The sequence below is a fragment of the Canis aureus genome, chromosome 37, assembly GCF_053574225.1.
Source record: "Canis aureus isolate CA01 chromosome 37, VMU_Caureus_v.1.0, whole genome shotgun sequence".
NCBI lineage: Eukaryota > Metazoa > Chordata > Mammalia > Carnivora > Canidae > Canis > Canis aureus.
The window spans coordinates 16,043,733-16,061,046 of NC_135647.1; the positions used below are offsets into that span (position 1 = coordinate 16,043,733).

At 38.5% G+C, this 17,314-nt stretch overlaps 1 protein-coding gene across 4 annotated transcripts in view; it reads right to left on the reverse strand.

Moving 5' to 3' along the window:
* SYCP2L (synaptonemal complex protein 2 like) overlaps positions 1-17,314 on the reverse strand; it is a 102,972-nt gene that overhangs the window by 58,337 nt on the left and 27,321 nt on the right. For all 4 annotated transcript variants that reach the window (XR_013373392.1, XM_077885767.1, XM_077885768.1 and 1 more), the window contains 5 exons: positions 12,283-12,428; positions 10,423-10,462; positions 9,764-9,861; positions 8,775-8,832; positions 8,593-8,674 (listed from right to left, as the gene is read on the reverse strand). Coding sequence is in view for 3 of the 4 variants with exons in the window: in XM_077885767.1 (XP_077741893.1) it covers positions 8,593-8,674; positions 8,775-8,832; positions 9,764-9,861; positions 10,423-10,462; positions 12,283-12,428 (424 nt within the window). In the remaining variant the exon portion in view is untranslated. The remainder of the gene's footprint in view (positions 1-8,592; positions 8,675-8,774; positions 8,833-9,763; positions 9,862-10,422; positions 10,463-12,282; positions 12,429-17,314) is intronic.

Here is a 17,314-nt window from a genome sequence, read left to right on the forward strand (position 1 = left end):
CGAACATCAACAAAGTTTTTTGTGTCAAAGCCTCAAACAGAAAAGAATATGTACACATAAGGATACTGATTGTAGTCTCACAACTGCTTTGCCAGGATTCTCCAAAGAAAGGGTCTTCTGCTTCCAAAATCCCATGTTAGCTAAGCATTGTCCTTGAGCCACAGGGAGCCTTTCTTCTATCAAGTGTAACAGAATCATTAAATATTTTTTGTTTCAGTTAGATGAAATTTTTGGTTAAAAAGAGAAAAAAAAAATCAGTGGAGCACTTGCGATCAAGACCCTTGATCAAGTCCTGAGTCAGGTTCCTGCTCAGCAGGAAGTCTGCTTCTCCTCCTCCCTTTCCCTCTCTATGAGCTCTCTCTCTCTCTCTCAATTAAATATAAATCTTTAAAGAATAAAAAAATCAGCTTGCATTCTGAATGGTCACCTTTGAACCTGATATTCTAAATATCTCCCATTGTACTTTCAGAACTTATAGCCTGTTCCACCTGGTTCACTGTTCAACAGTGGCATCACCTGAAAACTAGAAAGTCACTAAACACCTGTCAGCAAAAATGTGGCTAACCCTGGTCATCACAGGAAATCTTCAGAAGAGCGTACACAGTAAAAGCATATCATATGTACTAATAACAATAGTAACAATAATAATAGCTAACATTTATTGCTGACTCCATATAGAGCAAACACTGTTCTAAGCCCTTCACAGGTCTTAATTCTTTTAATTATTTACAACCCCATGAAGGGTATTAATATTACTGTTTTGCAGATTTCCCTTATCAAATATAAGGTACCATTCACTGAACACTTACTAAAACCCAGGCACTATGCTAAATATATAAAGCCTCTCATTTAATTGTTCCACTTTACAGATGAGAAAACTGAATTCACAAGTGTTAAGTAATGTGTGGTTAGTAAGTGGCTGGAACACAAATCAAATCATTTACGTGATTCTCAGGCCTCCTTTGGACTCTTGTAATTGCAATTACACCACTGACTTTCCTGGGCCTCTGGCTTGCAGATGGCAGATGTAGGACTTCTCAACTTTCACAATTATGTGAGCTAATTCCCCATAATAATTCTCTTCCTATATATTCATCATATTGGTTCCATTTCCTTGGAGAGCCCTGACTAATAGAAGTACCAATCATGCATATAAGACTACCTGAGGCTGGGAAAAGAACTATTTCAAAGAAAGACAACAAAACAATCCCCAGAACTCAAGGGACTGGGAATAGTTTGTGTTTTTATTAGTCATGGAGAAACCTTTTAACTCATGGAGCATTAGGTATAGTATTCACAAGAATATTGCATCAGTGGTGGGGAAAAATTATCCCTAAATTAAAGCCTGCTTTATTCTCACCTAACAAGGCTTACAAGTAAACCTCAAAAGGATCATTTGGCTTTACAACACTTAAGCCACATCCCAGAACAAAGTACAAGGAATTTACTGGAATACACAAATATCCAATTACTAACCAGATAGAAACTCACCAATTTTATTGTCAAAACTTACTAGGCATGCAAAAAAGCAGAAAAACATGCATCATGAAAAGGAAAAACCAACCGATTGAAATAAAAAAATGTCACAAGAGATAGAACTAACAGACAAGTATATTAAAACAGTTATGATAACTGTATTCCATACAGTGAAGAAGGTTGAGGATAGCTTGAAGATGTTAAGGCATTAAAGATGAAAACTTCAAAAAGGACACTAGAAATGTCAATCTCAGAAGTGGCAAGTACACTATTAGGATTAAGAACAGTTGGAAACTGTAGAAGAAAAAAATTGGTAAACTCGAAGATATGACAGTAAAAATTATCTAAAACAGGAAAAAATCTGTTATACACATACAATATATGTATAATTGGAAACTTCAGGAGGAAAAGAGGGAAAGACTAATAAATCTTTGAAGAAATAGTGGCTGAAATTTTCTCTTTAAAATTTTTAAAAAATATTTTATATATATAGAGAGAGAATGCATGCATGCACACAAGCAGAGGGAGCAGCAGCAGGAATCGGAAAGCAGGCTACCTGCTGAGCAGGGTGTCCAATGTGGGAGCTGATCCCAGGACCCTGGGATCATGATCTAAGCCAAAAGGCAGATGTTTAGCCTACTGAGACACCCAGGCAATCCTAAAATTTTCCACATTTAATAAAATCTAAAAAAACAACATTTCTAAGAAGTTCAACAACCCCTAAGCTCAAAAAAAAAAAAAAAAAAAAGCCAAAACTATATCAAGTCTCATTACAATCAAATTGCTTAAAATTATTAACAAAAACAAAGTCTGAGAAGCACTCTTAAGGAAAAAAGTCACCTTACATATAAGGGAACAAATATAAGAAATAGACTTCTCAGGGCACCTGGATAGCTCTGTGGTTGAACATCTGCCTTTGGCTCAGGTCGTGATTCCAGGGTCCTGGGATATGGTCCCAGGTTCCCTGCAGGGAGCCTGCTTCTCCCTCTGTATGTCTCTGCCTCTCTATGTGTCTCTTATGAATAAATAAATAAAATCCTTAAAGAAAACCAAACTTATCATTAGAAATAATCAAGTGAGAAGTCAATGAAGCAAGATCTTTAAATTAATGGGGGGTGGGGGGGAGGACCTGTTAGCCCAGAACTCTATACCCAGTGAAAACAGCTTTCAAAAAGTTGAAACAGACTTTATCAGATATGTAAAAGTTGTAAGAATTAATCACCAAGAAATCTTCACAGAATATTAAATCTTTCATGCAAAGCAAAATGATAGCAGATGAAAATTTCTATCTGTACAAAGGATAGGGCAGTAGAAATGGTAAATATGTGGTAAGGCAATGTAAGGTTTGTTATTTCTAAAGTGTTTTAAAATTATAATTATTTTAAAAAGCAATAATAAAATTAGAGGTTAACAAAAAATGTAAAAGTAAATTGTATGGTAAAAGTAGCAAAAACTTGGAGTTGTGTTTAAGGGCTTATGTGTAAAGCAATACAATGTTATCTGAAGGTCAAGGATGGTAAGTTAAACATATATATATATATACACACACACACACACATATACTTATGTATGAGAGAGAGAGAGATCATAAAGTAACCACCAAAAAATACCAGATAAACTGACAAAGGAGATAAAATTGAGCCATAAAATATATTCCATTTATCCAAAACACAACAGAAAAAGGAAAAGCGGAACAAAAAACAGACATGACAAATAGCAAATAACAAAATAATATGATATATATAAATGCAATCATAGCAATAATCATATAAAATATAAATGGTCTAAATATCCCAATAAAGAACAGAGACTATCATATTGAGATATATAGCAAAGCAAAACCAAATGCTGCCTGTCATAAACCTACCTTAAATATATAGACCCAAAAAGGTTAAAAGTAAAATGATGGGGAAAAATATGCCATACTTATACTAATAAAAAGAAAGCAGTAGTGGCCATATTAACATCATACAAAATAGTTTTCAGAATAAAGATTGCCAGAGGTAATTCTGACATATTTGGTCAACTAATATTTGACAAGGGAGCCAGGAACACTTGATGGGGAAATAGTCTCTTTAACAAGTGATGCAGGAAAATTGGATAACCACACGCAAAAGAGTTATATGGGATCACTCTCACAATACTCACAAATATTAATTCAAATGGATTAATGACTTAAACATAAGACTTGAGACCATTATCTCCTAGGGGGAAAAAAGCACTGGGACAAAGCTTCTTGACATTGGTCTTGGAACAATTTTTCCAAGATTCCAACAATTTTTTATATGTTAACACCAAAAGCAACAAAAGCAAAAATTTTAAAACTGGGACTGCACAGAAGAAAAAATTAACAAAATAAAAATGCAACTTGCAGAAAGGGGGGGCGTATTTGCAAGTCATATTCTAATAAGGGGTTAATATCAGGGAAGTAAAAATCAAAACCACAATGAGGTATTATGCCATACCTGTTAGAATTCCTACCAAAAAGACAAGAGAGTACAAGTGTTGGTGAGGATGTGGAAGAAAGAAAACTCTGGTGCACTATTAGTGGACATGTAAATTGCACAGCCACTATGGAAAGTTAAACAGTTAGCATGGAGGTTCCTCAAAATTTAAAGAATCAGCAATTCCACTTCTGGGTATAAATCCAAAGGGAACTAAATAACTGTTGAAAAGATATCTGCATCCTCATGTTCACTGTAGTGTTATTTACAATAGCCAAGATATGGAAACAACTTGTCTATTGGCAGATGAATGGATAAAGAAGATGTGGTGCATAAAAATGCAAATCCTGCAATGCCCAATGACATAGATGGACCTTGAGGATATTATGCTAAGTGAAATAAGTCAAAGACAAATACTATTTGATTTTACTTATATGTGGAGTTTTTAAAAGCCCAACATAAAACTGCAACACAAGTGTCCATTGATAGATGAATAAGGAAAATGTGGTGTATATGTACGTGCCACAGCATGTATACATGGTGTATACCTAAAGTATAAAGTTCGTATACTTTATGGTTGGAGTATTATTCAACCATTAAAAAAAACCCTGCCATTTGTAACAACATGGGTGGGCCTAGAGGGTACAATGCTAAGTGCAAGAAGTCAGAGAAACACAAATACCATATGATTTCACTCCTATGTTGAATTTAAGAAACAAAGAAGGACACCAAAAGCCAGACTCTTAAATATAAAGAACTGGTGGTTGGCAGAAGGGAGGGAGGTGGGGAGATAAATGCAATAGATAAAGGTGACTAAGAAAACACTTATTTTGATGAGCACTAAGAAATGTATAGAATTGTTGAATCATTATATCGTATTCCTGAACCTAACATGACACTGTATAGTAATTGTATTTCAAAAAAACACCACCAAATTCATAGGGAAAGACATCAGTTTTGTGGTTACCAGAGGTGGAAGTTGGAAGGTGGTCGGGTAGAGGTGGTCAAAAGTGGATGAGACAAAGTGTGGATGACAACACATCTGTTCACAGCGTGGTTTACTGAATATTTTATGCCCACTATTGAGACCTGAAAAGATTCCTTTCAACATGTAACTGTTGATGACAATATACCTGGTCACCCAAGAGCTCTGGTGGAGATGAACAGCAAGATGAATGTTGTTTCATGACTTCTAAGAGAATCCATTCTGCAGCCAATGGATCAAGGAGTCATTTTGACTTGATCGACTATAAGAATATATTTCATAAGGCTATGGCTGTCATGGATATTGATTCCTCTGATGGATCTGGGAAAAGTCCATTGAAAAACTTCTATAAAGGATTCACCATTCACTAGATGCCAGTGAGAACATTCATGATTCATGGGAAGAGGCTAAAATAACAACATTAAGAGGAGTTTAGAAGAAATCGATTTCAACCCTCATGATGACTTTGAAGGGTTCAAGATTCTAGTGGAGAAGTAACTGCAGATGTGGTGGAAATAGCAAGAGGACTAGAAGTGGGGCTTGAATATGGGGCTGAACTTTTGGAATCTCATGACAAAACTTGAACAGATGAGGTGTGGCTTCTCATGGATGAGCAAAGAAAGTGGTTTTCCAAGATGGAATCTACTCATGTTGAAGATGTTATGAAGATTGTTGAGATGACAACAAAGGATTTAGAATATCACATAAACTTAATAATGCAGGCAGGGTTTGGGAGGATTGACTCAAACTTTGAGATAAGTTTTACTGGGAGTAAACTGCTACTAAAGAGCATCTCATGCTACAGAGAAATTGTTCATGAAAGGAAGTGTCGATTAATATGAAGACCTCATTTGTTGCCTTATCTGAAGAAATTGCCATGGTCACCCCAACTTCAGCAACCACCCCTCCGACCAGTCAGCAGCCATCAACATGGAGGCAAGAGCCTCTACCAGCAAAAAGGTAATGACTCACTGAAAACTCAGTGAGAAATAGGTTATTGCTATATACACACACACACACACATACACACACACAGTGCGCCTAACAGGATGCTACTGCATACTTAATAGATTACAGTAATAATGTAATCATAATCTCTGTATGCACTGGGAAGCCAAAAATTCATTTGACTTGCTTTATTGCAACATCCCCTTTATTGTGATGATCTGGAATTGAATTTGCAGTATCTCCAAGGCGGGCATGTACACGGTCCAGAAACAGACCGACATACATATGGTCAATTGATTTCTTCAAAGGTTCCAGGAAAATTCAATACAGGAAAAAATAGTTGTTGCAATAAATGATCTAAAATAATTGGACAGCCATATGAAAGAAAGAAAATTGAAGGGAGGGTGGGAAGAGAAAGAAGGAAAAAAAAAAACCCTCAACCCTTACTTCACACAATATATAAAAATTAACATAAAATGGTCCATAACTGAAATAAGATCTAAAACTATAAAACTCCTAGAAGAAAATGTAGGGGAAAAAAGGAAATGTAGGGAAATTGATCATGAGTTTTGCCTGAGATTGCTTTCTTTCTTTCTTTCTTTCTTTTTTTTAAAGATTTTATTTATTCATTCATGAGAGAGAGAGAGAGGCAGAGACACAGGCAGAGGGAGAAGCAGACTTCCACGCAGGAGCCTGATGTGGGACTCGATCCCGGGACTCAAGGATCATGCCCCAGGCTGAAGGCAGGCGCTAAACCGCTGAGCCACCCAGGAATCCCATTGCCTAAGATTTCTTAAGCACATCACAAAAAAAAGTATAAAGTATAAACGAAAAAAGAAATCAATTGGAAACAAATCACTTGAGCTTAATAAAAATTAAGAACTTTTATTTTTTAAAGACACTGTTAAAATTAAACCAATGGGGATCCCTGGGTGGCGCAGCGGTTTGGCGCGGGCCTTTGGCCCAGGGCGCGATCCTGGAGACCCGGGATCGAATCCCACGTCGGGCTCCCGGTGCATGGAGCCAGCTTCTCCCTCTGCCTATGTCTCTGCCTCTCTCTCTCTCTGTGACTATCATAAATAAAAAAAAAATTAAACCAATGTTTTCTAGGGATACATCTTTGAGTAAGTTCTGTTGTCCTCATGTCCTTCTTTAGCAAATGGAGGTAAAAATACATTTCTTAGGGATATGGTGAAGATTGAGTAATATATGGAATTGAATGCATTTAGTAAAGGATATTAGGTGTCTAACAAAAATAAGCATGAAAGCAAAAAAAAAAAAAAAAAAGACAAAAATGGGGATCCCTGGGTGGCTCAGCAGTTTAGCACCTGCCTTTGGCCCAATGCCTGATCCTGGAGTCCCGGGATTGAGTCCCACATCAGGCTCCCTGCATGGAGCCTGCTTATCCCTCTGCCTGTGTCTCTGCCTGTCTCTCATGAATAAATAAATCTTAAAATAAATAAATAAATAAATAAATAATAATTAATTAATTAATTAATAAAAAGTAAGCCACAGACAGGGAGAAAATACATGTAAAACATATCTAATAAAGGACTTGTGTGTAGAATAAAGAACACTTAAAGCAAATAATCCATTTTTAATAGTGAAAGATTTGAAGATGTAGAATGATATAAACACATGAGAGGATGCTCAACACCATTAGTCATTACAGAAATGCAAATAAAAACCACAACGAAATATCACTATACTTTCACTGGCATAGCTAAGATTAAAAAGACTAACATTAGCAAGTAGTAGTAAGAATGTGAGCAACTAGAACTCTCAACGACTGTTGGTGGGAATGTTAAATAATTTAACTACTTTAGAAAACCTTTTGGCAGTGTTTTTGTTTTGGGGGTTTGGGGGAAGTTAAATGTATACCAAGAATGATGCAGTCATTCCACTTCTATGTATCTACTCAAGAGAAAATATGCATCCATACCAAGACTTATACACGATCTCAAGTGCTTTACTTATAACAAAAAACTGGGAACTCAAATAGCCATTGACGGGTGAATGGATCAACAAGTTGTGGTATATCCATGAAGGAAGTATTTACTTGGCAATACAGAAGAATTAACTATTGATACACACAATATGGATAAATCTTAAAATAATTATGCTGAATGAACGAAGCTGGTAGAAAAAAGTGCATATACTTTTATTCCATTTATATCAGATTTTTTTTAACTGCAAACCCATCTATTGTGGCAAAAAGCAAATCTGTGATTCTAAGGGGCAGGTGGATGAGAGAAAAGGCAGGAGAAAAGGATTTCAAAGGGGCAAGAGCATCCTGGAGATGATAGAAATGTTCATTATCTCGACTGTGCTGATGGCCTAGGTGTAGACACACGTCAACACTCAAATTGCATGCTTTAACTATGTACATTTTATTCCAATTGTCTCTTTCAATAAAGCTATAAAAAATTACTTGTCCTATGACCTATTCTTCATAGGCCTCCACGGAAAAGCAGGAAATTAATGCCAGGTGATACATGTTTCCTGGTTGGGGAAAAATACATCACCCCACAGATCACTGGGGGTATAATGGTAGAGATCTACAGGTCAGGAGAACATCCCAGCACTGCTCAAATCATTCTACAGAAAACTGTATGCAATGTTCTCTCCTCATGTGGGGTGTGGCCAGATGCACAAAAGATGGAAAGTCCAGACATTTATACACTAACCAGTCATATTAATAGCAATCAACGTGGTTTATTAATTTTCAAAATTTCATACCTAGATTTGTCATTTAATTTAGGATTCGGACTTCTTACTGACAGTTCTTGTAAATCTGAAGAATGTTCATGTTCTGAAGTGACTTCCAGTCATGAAAATTAAAAACAAAAATTGTTGAGCTCCCCAAGTAAACATTTAAGTATACTACTCAAGTCTTACAATAGATTTTTTTAAAAGCTTACCTTGTTGTAAGTCATCCAGTATCAATTTTTCAGGTGAACTATCTGCTGTATTTGTTTGCTGTAGAAAAAAAAATTATGGTGACTTTGAAGTCCCTCTTTTAAAATTCTTTTGGAGTTATTTTCCACTTCCAAATAAAAGCATTTCAGCATTTCTGCCAAATACTAAGATACCAGGCTTTTTATTCATTAGAATTGGCTCCTCATGGCTGTTGGCTATTCCAAAAAAATTGATGTCTGTCCTCAGGAGATGATGTCTCAGCACCAAAAACACCATCATTCTGTATAAGTTCCATGTGATTAAGTAGAAGAAAGTGAGGACTTGTCTGAGGACCTGCATATGCCAAGCAGTATATCAGGATTCTTTCTTTCTTTCTTTTTTTTATTTATTTATGATAGTCACACAGAGAGAGAGAGAGAGGCAGAGACACAGGCAGAGGGAGAAGCAGGCTCCATGCACCGGGAGCCCGACGTGGGATTCGATCCCGAGTCTCCAGGATCGCGCCCTGGGCCAAAGGCAGGCGCCAAACCACTGCGCCACCCAGGGATCCCTATCAGGATTAAAAACAAAATGCACATATAGTATCTAAGAGGGCTACAATATGAACCAGCTATCACCCCCATTCTACAGATGAGAAGCCTCAGACCGAGTGATATTAATTTTCCCAAATTCCTATATCTAGTAAGTGAAAACCAGATCTGACTCCAAACATTAGATTCTTTTCCTTCTGTCTTGTTCTCCGGGATTCCAAGTGAGGGAATGAGGCAGAGCCAGCCAAGTCACACGTTCCATGGAAAAGCCAAGTTGTGTGAAAGAAGAGAACACATAAACTTGTCAGCCAAAAGTAATCTAAAGGAGATGATGGCCCAAAAAATGGAGAAATAGTTGGGCAGGGAAAAAAAATAGACTATAAGCCAGGAGAGGTGGCGTCCACCTGCCAGCGTCCTGGTGGACACAGTTCAGAATCTTGTACCCAGCATCCCGTACTCACGACAGGCTCAGGCTGGTCATTTAAGGGGAGAGTTATTGGGCTGTGGTCATCTCCGGCACTCGTTAACTCCGCCAGCCTGGTGGAGTCCTCTGTTTGGTCTATACAATAGAGAAAAGAGCATTAACACTGGTAACAATAACCAGAACCACGGTGAACTCATTCTCCAATTGCTCTTCCTGGGACCACACGCTGCAAGTACATCACCATCTACTGATAAAAGCTGGTAATTACATCCTGCATCAAATCTCCCGTCCGAAATCTTTGGGCTCTTTGAGGAACAACTTTGGATGTCTCCTGATAGGTAAGGGATCTGTGCAGGGTCAGCTTTGTGGGTAGCCAGGCCCTTCCATGCCCTCATCTTCTGCCTCCAGCCACACCTATTATTTTTTTCTCCCTTGTCATTTCCAATTGATCCACAAGACAATGTATTGGGTAGAGAAAATGATTCTTGGCGGCCAGCAACTTCGTTCTCTAGATATAATGGTGTATTTATTACTCTTACAGGACCACAGGGTTTCAATGACCTCTTCCAAGTAAGATTTTAGCCCAGGACCCCGGGATCACGACCTGAGCCAAATCAACCACTGAGGCACCCAGGCGCCCCTCTGAATTCCCTTCAAAAACAATGATAAAACCTTACCAGAAAGTTTCCAGCTTACCAGAAAGTTCTGAGAAGCTTCTTGTCTGATGGGGCAATATCTGAAATACAAGCCAAGATCCGCATGACTTTGAAAAGGGTAAACTCTTAAAATTTTGGTTAAAGAAAACTTAACACTCAGAACATAGCAAACAAATTAGAAGTTAGTCTTCTGTTTGTCCTCCTTTGAAGGATAATGTTAGTGTTTCCACCTCTAACCCCCTTCCCTCCAGAACTAGCCCTGGCTGACCACCTCCCTGCTCTCACTCACTCCATCCTCCTGTCCTCACAGCCTCTCCTTCTGACCCAAGTCTGACCCCTTGTTAACTTCCAACTCTTGCTTCACTCTTAGACAACCCCACAGGAGGAGTCCACAGCGAGTTCCTTTCAACCCTACTCCTTCCTCACAAGGGCCTCACAGCCCCCCAGCTTATTCACATGCAAACCTCAATTCTACCCCCAAAACATTTTATTCATTTGGGGAGATGTGGAAAGGCATATTATTCTGATGGTTTTCATTGAGTAAAGGCAGATTTAGAGTGTTGAGGCAGGCAGGGAGGCTCAGGAGACAAGTTCAGCAAAATAAGGCCATTTTTGTTTTAGGCTGACGTCTTAACCTAAAGTCAGCATGTCATAAAGAGTCATAAGGTCTGACTCATGGAGGACTCCACTCCCTCTGGCAGTAAAAGGCAAAAAAGCCATTGTTAAAATTGCTCCTTGTAGGTAGTCTCACAACCCAAAGAAAATGGGAAAATTTCTGCCCAGCATAAATGATAAGCCCAAATTTAAAAAACACAAAACTTTTGTCAGGGGCAGAGAGGGGTCCTCTTCCTCATCTGGGAGGGGAGACCACTCGCTTGTCTGTGAAGTAGCTCCTTTCTTACTTCTAGACTTAATAAATCTTTGTCCCCTTCTCAAATGGCTTGCTCTGAAATTCTTTGCCCCACGAAGCCAAGAACCCACTTGGTGAGGAGCTGGAGGCCCTCCTTCCAGGGGAGGGGCTTCAGCCCATAGAGCATGAATGTTGGGCCAATTAATATGTAACATGATACAAGAGGTATTTTTTTTATTAAGTGATTGATTCTACTCTACTTCCCATCCATGAAATGATCTTTTCATGAGGTGGTAGAGCTCTTTGGAAGCTCTACCACAGTAGAGTATATAAAATGGCTTTACAGTATCTAAGATGTCTTCATATAAAACTCAAGGCCAAAAGTTGCCCTCAGCTTCCTCCCTCAGGACTCTGACCTCTTAGAGTTCAACCTTCTAATGGCCACTACCACAGTATCTTAGATCTTTTTGTCACAGATGTCTTTGGCTCTGCTTGCTGTACGTGATAGAGGAAGGCACTGTGCTCTTATATATATATATATATCAGGACACATTATAGTCAGTGATACTGAGGCACAGACCATTTCACCCTAAGACCAGGAGACATAACTTCAGAAAAAACTCCCTAAGAGAGGCTATTTCTAGTGAATCTCCTCAATTCTCAAGGGTCACTGTGGGGAGGGGGTGGAGGGAGAGAAGGAAATGGTAAGAAACCCACAGCAAGTATCCTTAAAACTTCAGAAAAAAAGAAAAAACTTCAGCAAGAATGTGGTAAGGTGGTTATGTTATCCTAGAAAGTTTTCAACTGTTCATAATAAATGGAATAAAGCATTTAGAGGCACAAAGAGGCTTTGGGTCCTACATAAGGCAATGATATATGAAAAAGAACTGATATTAGAACCCAGATTTCTCAATTCTCATTACATGCTATTCCAAAGATCAAGCTATCCACTTGAGCAAAGGTTCACATCAAAATCCAACAAGGAAGTTAGAGACAGGAAAACATACTAAAAAGCATTTTCAAATACTCAAGAAGAACTAAATCTGCCACCTGTTTGTCTTCTCCTAAAGCTTTAATGGAAGTCTGTGATATGTTGAATTGCAAATCAAAATGGATTTCTATTTTCATCACTTCTTTGTTGCCAACATTAATAGGCTTCTTGAGGAAAATGATGAGGATCTTCATATTTTCTGTTTCTAACAACAAAAAAAGTTATACAAATGCATATCAGCATAAAGAATCTTAAAATTTTTCAGTAAGTATAAATAACTGCACTGAAATATTTGTCAGCAGTTCAGATTTTTCTGCAATAAGCTGAAAAGAAACTGTATTAAATAAAGTTACTTTGAAATTATTTTTAGATGCACATTGTTGAGTGTTTATACAAATACAATATAACTATGTGGTTGATCTTGCAAAGATAGAAGTAACTTACTTTAGCAGCAAAGCAATGGAGATGGTTTTGACTTCTTGAATGCAATCTGAATTTTAAAGAGTATTTTAATACAACACTTTCACCTGCAGCAGGTATTTTACATTTAAACACATTACTCATTAAACACAACACTCATTCTCATTCTTTCAGATCTCACTCCTAAAAATGCAAAATAAAATTCACTATTCCCCATATGCAAAAATGGAATAATCTTCCTTCATTTCAATAGACTCCACTTAAGGAGGAGGCACCTGTATCTCAGATGACAACCTCCTTGAGGGTCTCCTACCAGGAGATCAACTCTCTACTGCCAAACAGCAATTGGTTTTGGAAAACAGTTTAGACCAAAATTCACAAGGAGTTCAAGGATAAGCTATAGTAACTACAAGCTGAGTCACAAGCAGCAGAAGAAAAAAAAAAAGAGTAAACTGCCTGAAAGAACAAGCAAAACTAAAGGTCACAAATTGAGGAGAATGAAGAGAAGAAGAAAGAGTGAGACACACTTGGGTCTGGATCTGTGGCCACTCAACACCTAAAACATGGTTAGTGCAAACTGACATGTGCGATAAACATAAAACACATCAACCAGTTTGTGAAGACTTCACAACAAAAAGAGAAGGCTGAGTATCTCACTTTTTATAGTGATATGTTAAAATGTTAATATTTAGGACATATTGGGTGGAACACAATATATGTTGAAATTAATCTATTTTTTACCTTTTTATCAGGCTACTATAAAATTCTAAATGTGTGGCTGACTCAATGGTACCACACATCCCACCCTTGCATTCTCCCACAGACCTGCTCACTCCAATATTCCTTTGGCTGGAGCCCACACAAGGAGGTATCACAAGTCTGGCAGTGTGCAAGCAGCCTCAACAGGAACCACCACCAGTCCAAAGTGTCTCCTGCTCTAGGGAGAGAGAAAGATAACCACATATGCCAATCCCACTGTGGGGCCACCCATGATGGGGATGGGAAACAGACATCTAGTCTGACTGCAGGCCCACCCACCAGTAAAGCATTCTTAGGAAAATGAAAATATAGGGAAAGTGCCCTGCAGTTTGGTACTAGGCCATTTTACAAACCCCTGGTCTGACTCAACTCAAGGCCAAGATGGCCTCAGATAGGCCCACTAAAAACACAGGGATCAAACTCTGCCACAGCAGGCACTGAGAGCCATTGCAGACACCTGGACTGAAGGCTTAGCCACAACAATAGGACACATGCGACAAATAAAGGGGATACTCGGGAAGTATCAGAGTCTCGTGAACAGGGGGCATTGCACTGCAGGACCTCTTCTTCATAAGGCCACTACTTTCCAGAGCAGAAACACAGTTACTTTCCTAACACAGAGAAATGGACACAGAGAGTTAGACAAAATGAGGTTACAGAGGAATAGGTCTCATATGAAAGAATAAGATTATAGCAAAAGAGCTAAATGCAACAGATAAGTAATATTCCTGATAGAAAAGATAAAGTAATGATCATAAAGATACTCCCAGGATTTGAGAAAAGAGTGGAAGACCTCAGTGAGACTATCAACAAAAAGAATACAACCAATTGGAGATGAAGACCTCAGTAACTGAAGTGAAAAATACACTATATGGAATAAATAGTAGGCTAAAAGAAGCAGAATAGAACAGTGACCTGGACAACTGAGTAATGGAAAGCAATCAAGTTGAACAGGAGAGAAAAAAAAAATAGTAAAAAATGAAATAGACTAAAGGAACTCAGCAATACCACCAAGTGTAACTACATTCACATTATAGGGATCCCATAAAGAGAAAAGAGAAAAGGGGGCACAAAATCTATTTGAAGAAATATTGCTAAAAATTTCCCTAATCTGGGGAAGGAAACATATCTGGAGCCAAGAGGTATAGAGTCACTGACAAAATCAACCCAAGGAGGTCCACAACAAGATACATAATTAAAATGGCAAAAATTGGTGATAAAGAGAATTTTAAAAGCAGCAAGGGGAAACAGTTACATACAAAGGAAACCCCATAAGGCTATCAGCTGATTTTTCAGCAGAAACTCTGCAGGCCAGAGAAAGTGGCATGATGTATTCAAAGTGCTAAAAGAAAAATCTTTCAACCAAAAATACTCCATCCAGCAAGGCTATCATTCAGAGTAGATAGAGATAAAAGAATTTCCCAGAAACAAAAGTTAAAGGAATTCATGACCACTAAAACAGCCCTACAAGAAATGTTAACGACTGAGTGAAAGGAAAGACTATAAGTAAGAGTAAGAAAAGTGGGAAACACAAAAATTAGTAAAATCAAGTACATCTATAAAAACCAGTCAAGAGATTCACAAAACAAATGGATGTTAAGTATGACGCCATATCCCTAAAACAAGGAGGGGAGAGGAGTAAAGAATGGATTCAAACATAAGTAACCATTACCTTTACTATATGCATACGAGGTTATAAACCTAATGGTAACCACAAATTGAAACCCAATAATAGATTTATAAAAAAATAAAGAGAAAGGAATCCAAGCATATGCTTCAAAAGAGCCAGCAAACTGTGAGAGAGAAGAGGAAGAGAAGGGAACACAGAACTACATAAACCACAGTAAAACAAGCAACAAAATCACAGTAAGTACATACCTATCAGTGATTACTTTGAATGTAAATGGACTAAACACTCCAATCAAAAAGAGGGCGACAGAATGAATAAAACAGCAAGACCCATCTATATGCTGCCTACAAGAGATTCGTTTTAGACCTAAGGACACATGCAGATTAAAAGTGAAGGGGTAGAAAAGCACTTATCACACAAATGAATGTGAAAAGAAAGCTGGGGTAGCAGTGCTTCTTTCTGACAAAATAGATCTTCAAACAAAGACTTGCTCTGTCTGCACTCTGCCGTGACCTCCTCGTGTGGCCCCTGAGGAGCACTGGGTACTTCCCTCCAGGATCTGAGGAATGAGGTTATGAACACACACTGCTGACAAAAGATGGTGGTGGAATAGGAGGACCTTAGGCTTGTCTCACCCCACAAACACAACTAGATAACTATCCAATCATCCTCAATACCACCACCCCCCCCCCCAAGTCAGCCTGAAGATGGACAGAACAAACTCCACAATGAAGGGAAAGAAAAGATCACACTGAAGAAGGTAGGAAACAGGGAGGGATGGTTTAGGGGAGACATGGATCCTTGCGCTGTGGAGGGGAAGGGAGGGATCCATGGTCTTATGAAGGGCAAGAGAGAGGAGCACACAGGAATAATACATAAGGGAGCATCCAAGGAAGCCATTTCCCCTGAAGTCACTGGCTTGGAAAGTGAGATAGGCTGAATTTTGTGAGGTCATGCAACCAGCACAGCTTAAAGTCTAGAGTTTTGAAGGTCAGTGGGCTTGGCTGGGATAGAGCCCCGAGGGCATGGATTGCTTCTGGAGAGAGGCAGGAAAACAAGCCCTGCACAAGGGTGGGGGGGGGAGGTGGTGGTGGGGGGAGGGACAGGTAGCATGGAAAGAGCAATCTGAAAAATGCCCAGAGCCCAGAGGAGGGAAATTCTTTCTCAGAGTGTGTTCCTGAAAGGCAGTGTTCATGGAGATACCTCTCTGGGAACAAAGGAGCTAGCTGGCACCATTTCTCTTCCCTGCCCTTTGGCATAAGCACAGTGCCAACAGATTCTTTCCCACTCCTACAGCCACTGCCCCCTATTCATCCCCTACTCCTACCCCTCCCACTCCCCCTCCCCCCTCCTCCTCCTCTCCGCCTCTTCTTCCTTCCACTCCTCTACTCCTCCCTCCCCCATTTCCACCTCTTTGTCCCCTCTGCGCTTTATACCTAACTAGAGAGAGAACAAGAAATGAAGCCCAAAGCCAGCAGAATGAAGGAAATAAAGATTAGAGCAGAAATAAATGATATAGAAACTACAAAAACAATAGAACAGGTTAATGAAACCAGTAGCTGGTACATTTCAAGATTTAGGAAAACTGATAAACCCCTAGATCAGACTTACCACAAAGAAAAGAGAAAGGACCCAAATAAAATCACAAATGAGAAAGGAGAAATAACCAACACCATAAAAATACAAATCGATTATAAGAGAATATTATGAAAAATGATATGTCAACAAATTGGACAACCTGGAAGAAATTGATAAATTTCTAATTTTAGAACAGAAACTACCAAAACTGAAACAGGAAGAAATAGAAAACTCGAACAGACCAATAAACAGCAAAAAAAATTGAATCAGTAATCAAAAAGCACTCCCTAAAAAGTCCAAGGCCAAAGGCCTCACAGGTGAATTTTACCAAACATTTAAGTAGTTCATGCCTAGTGTTCTCAAACTATTAAAAACAAAAACAGGCAAACTTCCAAGTTCATTTAAAACACTGATGAAAAAAATTGAGGACGACACAAAGAAACAGAAAGACGTATCTTGTTCATGGATTGGAAGAACAAATATTGTTAAAATGTCCATACTACCTAAAGCAAGCTACAGATTTAATGCAATCCCTATCAAAATACTAATAGCACTTTTCACAGAGTTAGAACAAACAATCCTAAAATTTCTATGCAACCACAGGAGACCCTGAGTACCCAAAGCAGCTTTGAAAAAAGCAAAGCAAAGCTGGAAGCATCATAATTCCAGACTTCGAGTTATATTACAAAACTGTAGTGATCAAA